At 40.4% G+C, this 18,791-nt stretch overlaps 1 protein-coding gene across 2 annotated transcripts in view; it reads right to left on the minus strand.

Annotated features, from left to right (window-relative positions):
• CCSER1 (coiled-coil serine rich protein 1) overlaps positions 1-18,791 on the minus strand; it is a 1,059,536-nt gene that overhangs the window by 944,979 nt on the left and 95,766 nt on the right. For both annotated transcript variants that reach the window (XM_024216934.3, XM_024216935.3), the window contains exon 2: positions 1,552-2,913. In XM_024216934.3, the coding sequence (XP_024072702.2) occupies positions 1,552-2,869 (1,318 nt within the window). In that variant the 5' untranslated portion in view covers positions 2,870-2,913. The remainder of the gene's footprint in view (positions 1-1,551; positions 2,914-18,791) is intronic.

Consider the following 18,791-nt stretch of genomic DNA (forward strand, 5'->3'; position numbering starts at 1 on the left):
TTGCACAGTGAACACTAAAAAAAAAAAAAATCACTAACTACTGTTTTTACCTCATCACGTAATACACAATGTAAGATTGCTGTATTTGAAATATGTTTCTCTATTTGTTCCATTTAATGTGTATATTTGACAGCATTGTTCACATAGTTTCACTTTTTTCCTTAAATAGTCAGCCAATTTTTCATTTTAAATGAGTTTTTTCACTTCACACCAACGAAGGAAGAGAAATAACTTTTTTTTTTTTCTACTGTTGTTTTTCAATAGGAAAGTGCGATGGTAAAATCACAACAACAAAAAGATAATGGGCTTGTCTTCCTTCAGTGTTAGCTCATGGTATAACCTGAATGCTGCCCCTAACATGACTCCTTTGCACACACAAAAATCTCTGGCTTGGGTTAGGCGGTGCTTTAAACTCATCTGTCAGGGAGTATGTGGGTTGAAGCTGCTGGCACTGGAGCTAGTACTACAGTGGGGACTCAGTTACTCTGTGCTGCTCAGACAGACTAACTGTGCAACTCAAGTATTGTTTGGCAGGAGGGCCGGTGCTACCATTTAGGCCAACTAGGCGGTTGCCTAGGGCGCCAAGATTTGGGGGCGCCAAATATGCAGTCTTTCAATATGCAAAATTAGGCACTTCTGTAATTCACACTAACACAATGCGGCCCCATGTCACCCTCTCACAGTTAGACTACACTTATGGTGCATCTATACTGGAACAAAACACCTGCACTTGGCCCGGGTCAGCTGATTCGGGCCAGCAGGGTTCAGGCTGTGGGGCTAAAAATTACAGCGTAGACATTTGGGCTCAGGCTGGAGCCTGGGTTCTTAAATCTGGTGAGTGTGGTAGGTCTCAGAGTCTGAATGTCTACATTGCATTATTTAGCCTTGCAGGCGAAGCCCCATGAGCCTCAATCAACTGAACCAGGCTCTGAGACTCGGTGCCCCAGGTTTTTTATTGCAGTGTAAACATATCCCTAGAGTTTTTGACTCTGCTATACTTCATCCTAAACGATGTGATTCTTCAGCTCAAGTACCACAATGTCATGCTTTTACAATCAGTGATCTGAGGTTCCATGTCTCCAGATGACCCAAACAGGGGCACTGTTGCATTTGGCTATGCCATTTGCAACCACTAGACCACCGCCTGCTCCCACAGCCAGGAACAGGAACCATGTATCCTGCTGCCTAGTGTTTTATGGTTGTCTCCAGTATTGCCAACCTCAGAAGATCAAAAATCATGAGCAAGACTCCCCCACCCCTCCCGCACACAAACACAGCCCTCCCAAAATCAAGAGATTCATTGGCCAAAATAACTTTACTCATAAATTTGCAAGAGTTGGCAACTCTACCATCGTGTCACATATTGAGAGTGGGCCGAGTAAGCTAAAAATTAGAAGACAGATAAAAAACATGGATTTAACCTTTCGAAAACAAAAGCACAATTTTGGCTCTTTCACTTTTTGGGTTTACAATACTGCAAATGTGTAAAGCTACTTTACAATTTTGAACACCTTTTTCAGGAGAATCAAGGCAAAAATCCATGTGACGTACCTTTAGAGTGATTTATTTCATGTCCCTGTTGTGTTTTAAAGGATCGGGATTCAGAGGAGGAGGGAATAATCTTCGATTCTGTTACAGGAATTGTTTCTCTAATGTACTCAGATAACGTTATTTCATGTTGGTCCCCACATAATCCACTAGCCTTTGGAGAGCATTCCACTGTTTTTTCTTCATGATGTAACACAAAAGTTTTTAACTGTGCATCTGCTGAGTTAATTTCTCCTATGTGCCCGGCATCTTTAACAGGAAGTTCAGTAGTTTGCAATAATACTTGTGTTTGATTAGCAGCAGTATTTTTAGGCAAGGTATTTGATTCAGTACTACAAAAGCTTGTATGATTCACAGGAGATATAACAGCAGACAGGGAAGTACTTTCTACATGATCTATTTTCCTCACATAAGCAGCAACAGGACTGAGGAAAATCTGAGAGGTAGAAGTATTATTGTCAAAGTTCTGTGTGTGTGGTGCCGTGTTTCCACTATTGGGCACCACATCAACTTCTGAGAAAGAATCTTCGGTCAAGGCTAAAAATTCCGAAGGGGTCTGGACTGTGGTGAGGTCTGCAGAAAGTTGTGGTGATTGCAAAGAACTTCCTGCACATTCTGTTATCTCAGCAGAACATGATGGAGAGGACCTTACTGTTACAGGGTCGCTTTCAACATATGGTTTAATCTCCAACAAGCATCCAGACTGTTGTACACAGGAAACTGACTGGCTCTGGGGGACTGGCTTTGAAAACCTGTAGTGTGATGAGAAAGATTTCGGGAGAAGTTTCCGTGAGGATTCCTTAATAGATCGTCTACTTTGCTCCTCTATAAAGCCAGAGTCATCGCCCTCGTTTTTTCCAGAACGTATGCAATTTATAAAGACATTCTTATTACTTGATGGCTCTTTCCCCTTTTCAAAGTCCTCCGTCAAAGATCTTGTTATCTTCTTGCTCCGTGAACTGCCGAAACCAACTGAATGCCTCCCTCTGCTTTTAACATGTTCTTCCAAGCTCGGTTTTTGGAAATTGTTGTGAGTTGACTGAGCACCATTTGAAATACTTACATTCTGGCTTGCAGATTCAGACTTCTGTTCACTCCCCTTCTTGTTGTGGAAGCTGATGGAAGGTGTGCGGAATATGCTCCTTCGCTTGCCTGTGCTACCTGAGCTTGAGTTGGTGCTGGAGGGAGAGGAGCTATGGACACCCACAGTATTAATGGAGGAGGGTGAGGAAGGAAGGGAGTCATGTCTTCGACTAATACTTCTCCTGAATATTGGCAGTCGAGACACAAGAGTTGAACGTCTTGATCCTGAGTCCCCCATCAGGACCTGAAGTGTTTGGGACTCTAGACAGCCAAGACACCAATCTGGGGTGAGGGGGAAAAAAAGATATGTTTTAATACATCAACCGAAATCTTTGGGCAGGCACATTTTAAAATCAATCTGAAGATATGAAAATGTGAATGACATTTTTATTATAAAAGTCCATTTTAAATACAACTGGAAGTTGGTGCATTTATTTAATTAATGGCACTTAGAATAAAAATATACAGTTCAACGTTCAGTTCTGAAACTCTGGCAATCAAGCAAAAGATTAGCATAAATAGTATCACATGCCATAGATTTTTTTTTAATACTCTGCCCAAACGTTATCTGTTCCTATCACTTTTCCATCATGTCTGCTTCTAGACTGTAAACTCTCTGGGGAAAGGATCATGCCTTTTCTATGGTTTATGAGGGGCCAAGCATTCTTTTGGCCACCTAAAGTCTGGAATTTACAATGGAACCCAAAGAAGTTAGGTGCCCAGCTCACACTAAAGTTCAGTGTGGACTGGGTGCCTAATTCCCTTGGGTTCCTTTGAAAATGAAGGCAAAACGACATCAACTACAAGCTATATGAATAATCTCACAGGAGAGGAAATACCAGGTCTTGAGTCAGACAACTTCATGCTCTAACATTAAATTCTTCCTAGGCCCTTTTCTAGTCTAGTTTTGTATTGTTAAATATTTATGATTATATTTCTGCATTTATATTCTACAGATTTCTTTTTAATGTTTTACTGAACTCACTTAATCAATTACCATTCTCTTTTACATTAAATGACTTTTAAAATTAATTTAAAAAAATTTAAGCCATAAATGACCCCCGGTGATTTTTAGAACTAGCTCTGACCTAACTAATAGAAGCAGATCCTGATCCGCACAGTAGCTGGACTTCAGGAAAACGCAGCTGCAGTATAGCCAGAGGAAGCCTTGTGCTATGGATGCAGATCCACAAACAGAAAAATAGTGACATAAGAACAAGCAAGGCTGTAGATCTGACCTTTAGATGAGACTTCAACTGGAGTTAGGAGCATTCAGCACCTTTTTAAAAACTCAGGCAATGTATCTTAATTGTTCTCCATGTCCACTGAGGGAAGGACAAGAACTAATGGGATTAGTCTGCAGCAAGGCTGATTTAGTTTAGATATTAGAAAAAACTTTCCAACTTGAAGGGGATTTAAGTTTTGGAACAGGCTTCCCAGAAAGGTTGTGGAATACCCATCATTGGAGGTTTTTAAGAACAAGTTAAACAAACACCTATCAGGGATGGTCTACATTTTCTTGGTCCTGCCTCAGCACATGGGGCTGGACTTGATGGCCACTTGAGGTGCCTTTCAGCTCTACATTTCTATGATCCAGACAAAGATTCTAGATCAAACTGGAGGAAAAAAAGTAAGGAAGTAAAATAATTATATTGCCCAAATGCCCTAAAGAAATGTAATGACAAGAAAACACACTAACTAGGTAACTAGCCATGAGCAACATAAAAAATAAAAATAAAAAAAAATATCAAGAAATAGTAAAACTAAACCAGCAAAAAGTATGTCATACCATAGGAAGAGAATGATTAACAAGAAAATAAGTTCATGGAATCTTCTTTGATGACTAGTCTTTGCATTGTACTTTCTGCTCCAGCAGAAAGAGGTTGGTAAGGTTACAGTCTGTGTGTGTACACCCAAGCAGACACAGTATCAGGATTCACAAAGACCAGAAATCAATAAAGCAATTCTGAAGTTTAAGATGAAAGCTGCATCCTGGGAATGATAGCTAATCTCTCTTCTTTCTTTTTTTAAAATTACGTTTGATGACAACATAAAAGCTTGAGGTGGATACTACTGAGGTTTCAGCTGAAATCAAAACACAAATTTGAATACGATTCTTACTGGAGATGATTAAACTGTTTTAAAAGGGCTATAGAAAATCAAATGCGAAAAAGTATTTTTGTACATTATTGTATAATCGCTTATGGCCAGGTTACACTGTAGTGTTTCTGTTACTGAGTGTGTATGAAAGATACACATACATAGGAAGTTCAGAGATTGTGCAGCTATTTGCTTATAATTGAAGAATTCACAGTAATTCACTCTGTCCTGCCTAACCACCGTGCATACTGTTGCCTTCTCCAGAAATAGAGAGACAGGATCTAGAGGACAGAATGAGCTTATTTCTTCCAACTGACCTGTGCACATTAGGCTCAGCTTTACCAGCTGGGCACAATAATTGATAACTATTGCTAGAGGCATTGTATTATTTCATGGGGTCTGTGCATTCTGTTCCTCCCCACCCCTTAAAGGAAGAATACAGAAAGGCTGTCAACACTGATTTTTGCTCAGGATGGCAATAGAATTGCAGACATGTAAAATACAAACCAATCATAACATACAGGTTTCCCAGATACACAGTGATTGACCAAAGATCCAACTTCATAAAAAAATTGTCTACACCTCTCCAACCGGACAGAGACACATTCTCTCTTATCCTCTCTCTGTCTCTCTAGATACACATATACTGTGGCTATATCCTTCCTCCATGCTGCCTACCAGTATGGCACAGCATGGCAATGGCGCTGCCTCTGTTTTCCTCCTGGTCTCCAGCTAATCCACCCATCCTCCTCCATTTTCCAGCTCAAGATCATTTAGCCCTACAGCAAAGTCATGCCAGTTCCAACCTTTCCAAGGTACTGAAAGTCCAAACTAAACACACACTCTTCCACCCCTCCGGGGCTGACTCCTCAGCAGACTCTTCACCCCACCCAGGCTCTGCAAAGGAAGAAGAGAGTTCATGCTGATATTCCACCTGGACTGGTGCAAGCCTACATCTGATAGAAGCAATCTTTCTCACTTCCCAACCCCAGCCAACCTACTCTCCCATGAGAGCTAAAAGTCTTCTATCCCTCCCAGCCAGGGACCAACAAGCTGTGGTCTCCCTTTTGAGATCCCTTCCCCCACCCCCTTGAAGCCTGACATCTACTTCAGGTGTTGCACGGTGAGGCCCTGGCAGCTCAACTCATTCCTGACTCGTCTGGGGTTTGTACATCCCTGGGACTATGTATACTACATACAACATCCACTCATGGCACATCTCCGGTATAACTGCTGCAATCTCACCTCATCCCCTCCCATTCACACTCTCTGTTTGTTGGGGAGGGAGGGAGGAGAGGTGGTGTATTTGGAAAGGAACATTGATCAGTAGCTCCATGAGGCCTGGTCTCATGCTCTCAAATTTTGCTACAGCAGTGAAGAGATGATTGGGCAATAGGCTGCTGCTTGAGCCTGGATCTTCATGGATATGAACTGCTCCTGCCCCTAGCGGCATTAGTGGCTGACCAAAACTGAAGATGCAAGTCCCACAGTGAAGGAGTAGTGTGGGTCAGAGCGCTTTCCCTGTTGCCCTCAGGCTCTTCTCTGCCTTGTGTGCTCCCCAACTGTAGTAAACACTGCCATAGAAGAGATGCTGGGTGGGATATGGCTGTGTATAGCAGATTTTATCATATACCTCGCGGTGGGGGGCGAGAGGGGAAAGAGATGAATTGCCAGGGAAAACTGAAAGAAAATAATTGTTTCCTTGACTCTACTACTGTCAGACCAGGGAGGAACCTATCAAATAGTGTCTTTCCGGGAGACCTTCTGGTATTCCTAACCATGCTCTGTAAATAACTGAGGAATTGGAAGCCCTGGAAGCTACCACTTTGCTTCAATTGTTTCCTGCTGTGAAAGAGTTGCAGAGAAAGGGGTTATTCCTTTGCCTCTAGGATGTTAAAATTAATGCACTGGAATGGGTTACCTAGGGAAGTAGTGGAATCTCCATCCTTAGAGGTTTTTAAGCCTGGCTTGACAAAGCCATGGCTGGGATGATTTAGTTGGTGTTGGTCCTGCTTTGAACAGGGGATTGGACTAGATGACCTCCTGAGGTCTCTTCCAACCCTAATATTCTATGAATGCCCCCATCAGAAACTCTAATTGAAAGCAAAGAAATGGTGAGCGTTAAGTAATAGTATATGAAAACTGAATTAGTTAATCACTATCCCTAGTTTTGGCCAAAGAAATCAGTTTCACTGTAAGAACACTGAAAGCTTAGAAAATTATGAGGAGAGTATACAGTTACTAGTTGTTTGTATCCTGAAACAGACAGCTGTAAAAAAATAATATATAGCAAATGGAGGAAAGGGAAGTTGATAGTAATGAATATAAATCAAAAGCCAGGAACTATAGAAAAATTGTAAGAGAAGCAAAGGGACACAAGGAGAAATCTATGGCCAGCACAGCCAAGGATAATAAGGAGGAGGGTTTTTTTAATAAAGTATATTAGGAACAAAATGAATCCTGACAATGATATTGGTCCATTACTTGATGGAAATGGCAAAATTATCAATAATAATGCAGAAAAGATAGAAGTGTTAACAGTTGCAGTAATTAATCATTGGAACAGTTTATCAATGGTTTTACCAGGGATTCTCTATCACTGCCGATTTTTAAATCAAAATTGAATGTTTTTTTCCAAAGGATCTGTTCTAGAGATTATTTTGGGGAAGTTCTATGGCCTGTGTAATACAGGAGGTCAGACTAGATGATCACAGTGGTCCCTTCTGGCCTTGGAATCTACACTTAAACATTATTGGTTATAGTGATGATTTTACAGGTGTCTGAAAGCAAGTTTCAAATTGATTTCAGTTCACAGTCATATGCTAAAATTTGTCATGAATTTTGCTGTTTGTTTCAGTGGGATTATGAGTTGCCACACATGTTCTACCATTAACAAGGTGTGAGATGTTCTCTTTTATACTGGACACCTAATCTTCAGTTTCAGCATAAATATTGGCATCTGCCATTTTACAACAAAGGAACTTGATGAAGTACAACTCGTGTATATACACCTCTCCCACACCAAACAGCACATTGTCCATATCAAATCCCCTCATCCCAAGTAACATTGCTCCTTGTGTGGCCCCAAAATACAGCAACTTAAAAGCTATTAAAGAAACACACATCACACAGAAAAGGTAACTTTGATCATTTAAAGGATATTGTGGAATTTTCTAATGGGCTGCTTATCAGATAAACAAACCAGAATAATTCTAATAGCCAGTCTTACAAATTCAAACTATGATCTGAATGTGAGGATTCATACACTTTTTCTTTAAAACTTCAGTAAGAAGCCAGGCAGCGAAGAGTGTAGACAGAAGCTCTACAGAGGGGCAAAATAACTTTGAGAATACCGTCTTACTTTAAAAAACAAGTTCCTTGTTCAGAAGGAAAAGGAGAACTAATTCTTAACCATTACCACATCAAACTGGCAGCCCTGCAGTATTTTCTCTGCCTAGTATTCCACATGGGCGCAGGAGTCTGCCCACATAGAACAACTTGTTTGATCAGAGCTTAAACTAGCTGGGACCCAAACTATGTGGTGTTTGTCAGAGATTGTTTTTTAATTATCCTTTTTTAAAAAAAAGCTCACTAGGCTTTTTTCTTACATTTCAAAAGCTGTTTGTGTTTTACTAAAGACAATTCATTATGGGATCAACTTCAATCTCATTCATTCTATTGTTCTCAGAAAAATGTTAACGATACCCAAACTACTAATATAACAGATCTAATTCTTCACTTTATTTTTAACGGTACTATTAAGTATTGGTACAATTGAAGTGTATTTGTTTAACACATTAATTGCTGTGCTAGGTGCACTTTGATTTTATAAAACTGATTCTGGACACACATTTTCAACAAAGCTTCCATGTTGCTATTTTTAAGGTGCTATCAACGGAGACAACAACAATAGAAAAACATGCCGAAAAAATACAAATAAAATATTTGAAAACCACATTGAATTTCAGAGGAGGATTAATGGAGGATTATCTAATTATCTGCTTTTCCTCAGGCACTTGGATGGAGCTCAGAACTACATGGCCCTATGACAAAACCAGTGCAAATGCAAAAGAGAAAAAGTGAACAATAAGTTTTCCCTCTTAGAGAGGCAAGGTGTGTGAGGTAATCTCTTTTACTGGACCAATTTCTCTTCATGAAAGAGAAAAGCTTTCAAGTTTGCACAGAGCTCCCTGTAAGCTAGAAAGCCTGGCTCTCTTTCACCAACAGAAGTTGGTGCAATAAAAGATATTACCTCACCCACCTTGTCTCTAGTAATGTGGGACCAACACAGCACTTATTATTCCAGCACACGGAGAGCCATAAGGACTCTCTGCACCAGAGGGATGTAAATTCCAGTGTTCACTAGTGTGTTGCACACTAACTGGCCCCTGTGGACGCTGCGGGCACACACTAAAAGGTCCCTAGTGCACATTAATGTAGTCCCAAAACAGTACTACATTAACGCTCAGTAGGAAATTTTTAGTGTGTGCTAGCAGAGTCTGCACAGGCTAGCTAATGTACAACACACTAGTGAGCACTAGAATTTACACCCCTCTGATGAAGACTAATGCACCATGTAGACAAGCCCTTAGGTCCTGATCATGCAAATAGAGGTCTTGTCACATACAGAAGGTGCACCAGTTTAATTTAATTTGGGGTTTAATTGGTCTAGTTAAATTGAAGAAAAAAGCTGTGTGAACACCAATATAAATCAGACTCATTTCAGTTTAGTTTACATTAAGTCAACTCAGTCTTTATAATAAGATCCCACGATTATCACTCAGAGCCACTCTGAACCCTATTATGCCTGTTGTGTCAGTCTGAAGCAACAGAAACAGCTACAAGCATGATTAAGAGCTCTTTTTGTTCAGCGTATCACCAGGCTGAATCATCACTGGGATTCATAGTCTGCTACCATCCCATTTTTAAGTACTCAGCCATTTTTACTTTATGAATTGCACCCACGAAGGAGCGTGGGCTTTCACCTACAGTAAGGCATGTAGCTATGCCATGCCAAGAGTCCTAGACCATTATGATATCTAAGGTAACACAATCAATCACCACCCTTACTCTACAGCTAATTTGCATGCAATAATTTCATTGGCTGTACGAGGCAGACTGCACGGATGGTGGATTACTTGACCCCACTGCCACAGTTCTTCAAAGCTACCCCTCACTAGCACACACAATAACTCTCAACACATACCTCCTCACAACAGAGCATACCACCCGCACAAGTCAACACAACTCTCCCAGGACTGTCACTCTGAAGCCTTGAGTGTCTGTTGAGTCAGTGTGAAGCGATGGAAATAGCTACAAGCATGGTTGAGGGCTCTTTTGTTGTGAGAACCAGATGAAACATCAAAGTCTGAAGGTTCTGTGGAGGTTGTGTGGATGTCTGTCTTATCCAACAATGCCATCAAGACATCATGTGTGTTCTCTTGTGGTTGTACAGTCCAATCCATGAGAAGCAAGATCATGAAAAAAATAACGCACAGGAATGTGCAGGCTTCCACTGAAGACTCATCATGAAGCTTGGCCTTTTTTTCAATCCATTTTTCATGTCTGTCTTCCTCAGTGTTTACAACCTTAATTGAAAGCTGCTGTCCATTCACATCTGTCCATGGCTAGGTCTTCAAAGTTATCAATATTTTTGCTGCATGAGGTGAGAACCTGCTTAAGGATGTCTTTGAAGTGTTTTGGTTGACCACTCTTCTTGCGCTTTCCAAGTTTCAGCTTGACATAGAAAACCTTTTTAGGAAGTCTATCATCATCTATTCTGATAAGATGACCTGTCCATCTAAGCTCAGCTTTGATAATCATCACCTTGGTGTTGGTTGTTTTTGCTCTTTCAAGGATGTTAATGTTTGAGAAGACAGTCTCACCAGTGGAACTTCAGAATGGAGCGGAGACAGAGCTTGTGAAGTTTTTCCAGTTGCTTCATGTGTCAGCGGTAAAGTGTCCAGGTTTCACACCCACAAAGAATGCTTTCACTTCTGCATTGTATATCATCAGTTTTGTTGACTGTTTGATGGTGTGCTGGAGTATCCTATGGTGAAGTCTTCCAAAGGCTTGGTTTGCTTTTCGTATTATATTTGATATTTCTTGATCCAGGGAACCATCACTTGAGATGGTACTGCCAAGGTATGTAAATTGACTAATACTCTTTAATTCTATACCATCAATGGTGATGTCTGGCTCAGAGGTAATGGTTGATGGAGCTGGTTGGAAGAGGACTTCAGTTTTTTTCCAGGCTCATGGTGAGTCCAAACTGTTCAATTGCCTCTGAACATCTGTTAAGGATAAGCTGTAAGTCACTTTCACTATGACTGGGGCTTGGTCTACACTAGGGTGGGGATCAATCTAAGTTATGCAACTTCAGCTACGTGAATAACGTAGCTGAAGTCGATGTACTTAGATCTACTTACTGCGGTGTCTTCACTGCGGCAAGTCGATGGCTGACACCCCCCGTCGACTCCGCCTGTGCCTCTCGCCCTGGTGGAGTACCGGAGTTGACGGGAGAGCGCTCGGGGGTCGATTTATCGTGTCTAGATGACACAATAAGTTGACCCCTGCTGGATCGATCGCTGCCCGTCAATCCAGCCGGTAATGTAGACAATCCCTAAGTAGAGCACAATCAATCAAAAAAAGGGCTTCATATATGAGTTCCTCAAGAACTTTTGTTTTTGAAGTAAGCCTTTGGAGACTAAAGAGTTTTCCATCACTCCAGTACCTTATATCGATTCCCTTTTGAATGCCGTCCGTTGCGTAATTCAGAATGCCTGCAAAGAGGAGACCAAAAAGGGAAGATGCCAACACACAACCTTTTTCACCCCATCAGATATAGGAAATGGTTTAGAGCAAGGCCACCATCTGAGAGTACTTGACCTCTCGTGTCTTCATAGAATTGACATGACATTAACAAATTTGGTAGGGCAGCCAAACTTTTCTAGAATTTTCCAGAGGCCATTCCTGCTCACAGTGTTACACACTTTTTTTAGATCAAAGATGACAGCATACAATTTCATGGTATTTGCCCCCAATACATTTTTCCTAAATCTGTCTCACAATCAACATTGTTTTTGTGGTGCTCTGACCAAATCTAAAGCCACATTGGGTCTCTTGTAGAAAGTTCTCTGATACTGTTTTGACAAGCAAATTGAGCAAAATATTGGCAATTTTTTTTACCACACATAGATAGCAGGGAGATACTCCGGCAGTTACCATAGTCAGATTTGTTGTCTTTATTTAACTACAGTTGCATCTTTGTAGTCCAAAGGAATTTTCTTTACTTCCCCATCCTTAATTATTTAATGTAGTTAGTTCACAGTTTTGGGGCCTGCAAGTTTAAAGATTTCAACTGGTATACTGTCTTTGCCTGGTCATTTTCCTGATTTTCTTTTTTTGGTAACTTTTTGCACTTTCTCAAAAGTAGCCAGCTGGGCCATTTCTTTGTATATGGGGTACTGTGTCAGTTCTTTCAGCACCTGTGGGTTGACAATAGAGGGATGGTTGAGTAGCTCAGTGATGCCTCTCTTTTCCTTGATTAAGGTAAATGCATCTCAACTCATTAGTGGAGCAGGTCCAGATTTCAAAGGACTATAAATGGACTACAGGGAATCATAAAACATCCTTGTGTTGTTAGTATCAATATAATACTATATTTCTTCTGCTTTCTTTTCCCACCAGTTATCCTGTAGGACACAATGCAGCCTTTGAATCTTGGCTTGCAGGTTCTTGAATTTCTCTCTCTTTGATTTTGATTCTTTGTCATTTTGCGGAGACATAAACACATCTTTCTTTTCCTTGAGGATCTTTTATGATTTCATCATCATTTTCATCAAACTAATCCTGGTCCCATCTTTGGTTTCTGCCTAGAGTGTCTTGTAAATCTTGAACAACGGAAAATTTGAATATATTCCACTTTAGGAGTGCATTATGGAGTGATGATGTAATGGTATCCCATTTCTCCTCCCCATTCTCCCTTAGTTTTGATGAAGAAATTAATACCTTTGCTATGTTCAATTTCTGTTTAACCTGTTCAACATTATTTTGCCAATGGGCAACAGCATGTAAATTAAAAATAGCTCTGATATTCCATTGGTCAGTCCAACAGTTTGCCCCTTGCATTGCTCTGGTGATCTTCAAGACACTGATGTTCCTTTGCCTGTATAATGACATAGTCAATCAGGTGCCAGTGCTTTGATCTCAGATGCATCCAAGAGGTTTTATATTTATCAGCTTGCCTAAAGATTGTGTTGGTAATAAGGAGCTCATGCTCAGCACACTTGCTGAGTAGGAGGAGACCAGTGCTATTCGTTTTTCCAACTCCACTGCTCTTCATTACTGCACTCCAAGCCTCACTCTATTTTCCAACTCTGGCATTAAAGTTTCCTAGAAGTCTGAGTTTTTCTTCACTGGGTATAGATGTAATTATATCATCCAAATCAGAATAGAACTGATCTTGTGTTTCTTCTGTACTGTTCATGGTTGGGGCATAAGCAGCATGTTGCAGTTGCAAGGTGACCATTGATCAGAGAAGGTGGAAGTAGCAGACACATGGGGTAACAGGTGGTTGTGCCTCTAATCAAGGAGCAGCTCTGTGAACAAACTTTGGGGAAAATGTACAAACAGCAACACTGCTCACTACAACACATCGCATGGAAACAAGAGCCCATTTTCAGCTGCTTTTTTTTTTAAACACAAGATTTTATGAATTACATTTGTTTGACAGCACAGGCTTTCCGCTATTAGTAAGTAAATATTTCCTAATTAACTTAAACTGACATATGCCTGGTTTAAACCAAGACAAGTATCCACACAGCCTTTTGCAGTGGTTTAATTAAATCAGTTTTACCGACTTTAAGTTAAACTAGTGCAACTTTCTTCTGCTGGCTAGTCCAGAATGATTATGCGTATGAGCAGCCTCCATTGAGCTCAGTGGGACTACTGACATACACAAGCGTTTACAGAAGTAGACTGTAGAACTTTAACCATTTAATTAAAAGGGGCAAAATGTTATCTTGTGCTTGGTATATTGTCAAAAGAACCCAAACACTGGACTTCCTCCTATGAAAACCTAGTGCAGAGTGTATTCAACAAAGAACTGCATCTCTTGCTAGTGCTTTTAAACACCAGTAGATGGAGTACTAGATCCAATATTTTTTTTTGCAGCTAAATATGGAAACACAACAGTCAGTGTCTTTTACACTTATTATGGCCTTTGGAATCAATTTTATGATCTGGATTTATACAGAATATTTCACATTAACACAACTCTGTTTACATACTAAAATTTGCAACATGATCACTCTACTTTAAAGTTTAAGGTCACAAACACCACAAATTCTCCCTTTATAACAACCAAAGTGTTACCAAATCTTGCCATTTATGTGGCACTTTTCTTCATACTATATGGTGTTTTCTACATACTATACAATATATGTGAGACTAATGTAAATAACAAATTATAAACAGAGGACAAACTTATATCCTCACTTGATGTACCGTGCACATAAAGTGAGCAGCGATCACTATGTGATACAAGATCTGTAGATGCTGAGATTGGAAGCTCTGCTTGTCTCCCACAAAACACCCCCCCACACACATCATATGTTATTTATTCCTTCTTACCTATAATCATGTTACAATTTACAGAAAACACTCAAAGAAAACCCAGTGGATACATTTAAGTATTTCAAAACATTCAAGTCATGCTGCAAAACAAAATTCCTAAGACACTGATCCCGCCATTGCACCTTCATGGGCAGACTACAGTGCCTATGTAGTACCCCACTGACTTAAATGGGCCCCCACATAGTTTGTATCCATCAGTGCAACAAAAGTTGCAGGATTGGGGCCTAAATACATAACGTCTGTAGTGCTTGCAACTTATTACTTATACCCACACGCGCTCCTAAAAACCAGGGCCATGTTGTTCTGGGCACTGTACACAAAGAGGCAGTCCCTGCCCAAAATTCAGTAACATACCTCAGCATGCTGGCCATTTTTTAAAAAAAACTAAAAACAAAAATAATAGTTCCTCTGAATATTAAAAGGCGTACTAATAATTTTAACAACAGATGGTCTCATTAACCACTGACTTTGTAATACATTGTTGGAGGTATCAGTAAAGTAAAATTACTTTACACCTACTGGATAGATTCACTAATTGCAAAATGCTAAATTGCTGTAACTGAGAATTTGTTTTTTTGCCAGTGAGAAGAGTGAGATTCCCTCCCACTCCTCCCAGTATAAAAGCTTCCTTTTTGTTTGTGAACACCAGATTTATTTGTTTTTTTAAATGGAAGGTACAATATATGAAAGAACTCACAAATTTCAGTCAGGTGGAATAGTGGCAACCAGCACATTCGTCTCTACACTGAAATTGTTTTAACTATTTTCACAATATGATTATCTGGAGTTCAATTTTTTTTGCTCTTTATACTTGCACGGCTACAAAAGAGTCGTGTACTTAATATAGGTTGCCAGGTAGATAGACACACACAGAGGTAGATAGGCATGCATACGTGTGCACACACACACACACACACACATTTGCTTTTAGTACTGACAACTGTTTTTGCAAAGTACATTTTGCTCTGTTGAAAAGCAAGGACACTGAACCCCAGTTTCCAAAGACAGGAAGGTGACATTTCCTTCAGCGTTCACATCTCTCCTTACTTTCAAAGGCACTCAGAATTTCACCTTCTGCTTATGTCTCTTCCTTCTTTCTCCTCTTGAGCTCCCTTGACAGACCACTTGCTTTTCTCATGACCCTCCCCCTTTTTCTCCTCTTGCTAGTAACAGTGTCTTCTGTAATGCCACTCGGTATGCCCAGATCAGACACCCTACTTATTTACAGGAAACTGCCTCCCATTTTCTGTTTCAAAAAAATCAGTACACCTGTACAGTCCATGCAACGTTTCAGCTGGACTGACCATACTCTCAGACTATTTGTACTGTACTATATTTAACTTGTGCAGTTAGTCTAAGCTCTAGGAAAGGGACTTATTTGCTCATCACACTTCACCCATTGTATGTTGCTCATGGACTCAGACTTTAAGGCCAGAAGCGACCACCATGATCATCTAGTCTGACCTCCTGCACGTTGCAGTACACAGAACCTCACCCATCCTCTCCTGTAATAGACCCCTAAGCCCTTAAATCATGATTTAAAGACTTCAAGCTACAGAGAATCCACCATTTACTCTAGTTCAAATCAGCAAGTGACCCATGCCCCATGCTGCAGAGGGAGGCAACTCTGCCAATCTGAAAATTCCTTCCCAACCCCAGATATGGCAATCAGTTATACCCTGAGCATGTGGGCAAGACTCACCAGCCAGACACCTGGAAAATAATTCACGGTAGTAACTCAGAGCCCTCTCCATCTAGTGTCCCATCAGCGGCCGTTGGAGATATTTGCTGCTAGCAGTTGCGGATGGGCCATATGCCAGTAGGCAATCACATCTTACCATCCCCTCCATAAACATATCAAGCTCAGTCTTGAAACAAGTTAGGTTTTTTGCACCCACTGCTCCTCTTGGAAGGCTGTTCCAGAACTTAATTCCTCTTATAGTTAGAAACCTTCTTCTAATATCAACCTACATTTCTTGATGGCTAGTTTATATCCATTTGTTTTTGTGGCACTTAACTTCAATAACTCCTCTCCCTCCCTGGTGTTTATACCTCTGATGTATTTATAGAAAGCAATCATATCTCCCCATAGCCTTTGTTTGGTTAGGCTAAACAAACCAAGCTCCTCAAGTCTCCTTTCCTAAGGGAGGTTTTCCATTCCTCTGGTCATACTAGTAGCCTTTCTCTGCACCAGGTCCAGTTTCAATTCCTCTTTCTTAAACATGGGAGACCAGAGCTACACACAGTATTACAGATGAGATCTCATCAGTGCCTTGTATAACGGTACTAAGGCTTGGTCTACACTTACCCCCCAAGTCGAAGTAAGGTACGCAAATTCAGCTACGTGAATAACGTAGCTGAATTCGACATACCTTACTTCGAACTTACCGCGGTTCAGACGCGGTCCACACGCGGCAGGCAGGCTCCCCGTCGACTCCGCGGTACTCCTCTCGTTGAGCTGGAGTACCGCAGTCGACAGGGATCACTTCCTGGTTTGATTTATCGCGTCCAGACCAGACGCGATAAATCAAACTCGGAACTTCGATCCCCAGCCGCCGAACTAGCGCGGCACTGTAGACCAGCCCTAACACTTCCCTATCTCTACTAGAAATACCTTGCCTGATGCATCCTAGCATTGCATTGTCACGACTGCATCACATTGGCACCTCATAGCCATTCTGTCATTGACCAATACAACCAGGTCTTTCTCGTCTTCTGTCGCTTCCAAGTGATGTGTCCCCAGCTTATAGCAAAAAGACCAATCTTTGAGGAACTCCACTAGTAACAGCCTTCCAGGCTGACAGTATGAGCTAGTGTCATCTCCCCTTTCACCATTCTTTGACCACCTTTCAATTTTCATATTAATCATCATCTTCTCCAATTTAACTAATAATTTTCCATGCAAAATGGTATCAAATGCCTTACTGAAATCCAGGTAGATTAGCTCTACTGCCTTTCTTTTGTCTAAAAAATGAGTTATCGTCTCAAAGAAAGAGACCAAGTTGGTCTGCAATGATTTACCTTTTGTAAAACCATGTTGTATTTTATCCCAATGACCATTTACCTCCATGTCCTTAATAACTTTCTTTTTCAAAATTTGTTCCAAGACCTTGCATACAACTCAGATCAAACTAACAGGCCTGTAGTTTCCTAGATCACTTTCCGTCCCCTTTCTTAAAAATAGCTGCTGTATTTGCAATTCTCCAGTCACAAGGTACAACCCTCAAGTTTATGGTTTCATTAAAAATCCTTGCTATTGGGCTTTCGGTTTCATGTAGCAGTTCCTTCAGTATTCTAGCTGTGAACACTTACAGCACAATATGGGAATAATACCCATATCCCCTCTTTTGTAAAGTGCTTTGAGATCTACTGATGAAAAGAGTGCTATAAGAGGAAGTTATTATTATATAAACAATTCAGTTGATAATCCATCAACGGTGACATGGTGTGAACAATTTTCTTCATAGAAATGCTAATATAAACTAGCTGTATAAGTTATGCTTTCAGAAAATAAGAAAGGATGGAAGCGGCTTAATTTTCATCTAAAAACACACCTTACTAATTGCATACTCCCATTTTGACTGATCAAGTGCAAATTTAAGACAGCTGTTCTACAAGCACAAGCACTATTCCCAGTGCTCAGATTAAATTAAAACTACAAGCATTCTTTTGACTTTAAATTGTCCAAAAGGCAAATGTTCACATACAGTAGGTTTTAGGTGATTCATTCTTTATTAATTATCACTGGATCTCCAAATACTTCTCATTTACCAGTTGAATTATAGAAATATTACAAGGGAAAGCAATGAATGAGATCTCCTGAAACCTACAGGCTAAAAGTTTTTGATATTACAATTAGATTTTAAAACCTGCACTACCTTTCATTTTCAAGGTATCTTAAAGAACTTTAGAATAATGAGTTAGATATAGGTAGAGCTGTGACTATAGTCAAAAGGAATAGACTACATGTTCTCAGCATCAACTCACTCAGTAGAAATAATGTGGAACTTTCATTTGCAAGGACTGTTAGCCATGACAAAGAGGCCAGTTTATATTTAAAAGTTCCTGGTGATTTTTAAACTCCATCTGTCGAGTTACCAGACACAAATGGAAGGGAACACGACAGGATCCCTGCCCTGCAGTAAAATAATAGTTAAGAATCCAAATCCTGGTGTGACCCTTTTTTGAGCAGAGGGTAAATTGCTACTAACTGACACACTGGTTTAATCTGCACACCAGAAAAGGGAAGGTCTAGTTTGTGCCCTATGATAAGGAATTTCATAAATGCTAAAGTTACAGTTAGATAAAATTACCTAGAAAGATCAGACCAAAAATGTCTAGGGAAGGTTGTAGTCTATTTTGTGACCCAAATGGCCATATCCTGCCTTCTACCTTCTCCTCTTCCTGTTCCCACACGTGCATAC

This window comes from Terrapene carolina, unplaced genomic scaffold (genome assembly GCF_002925995.2).
Source record: "Terrapene carolina triunguis isolate 2854851 unplaced genomic scaffold, T_m_triunguis-2.0 Scaffold789, whole genome shotgun sequence".
In the NCBI taxonomy this organism is placed as follows: domain Eukaryota; kingdom Metazoa; phylum Chordata; order Testudines; family Emydidae; genus Terrapene; species Terrapene triunguis.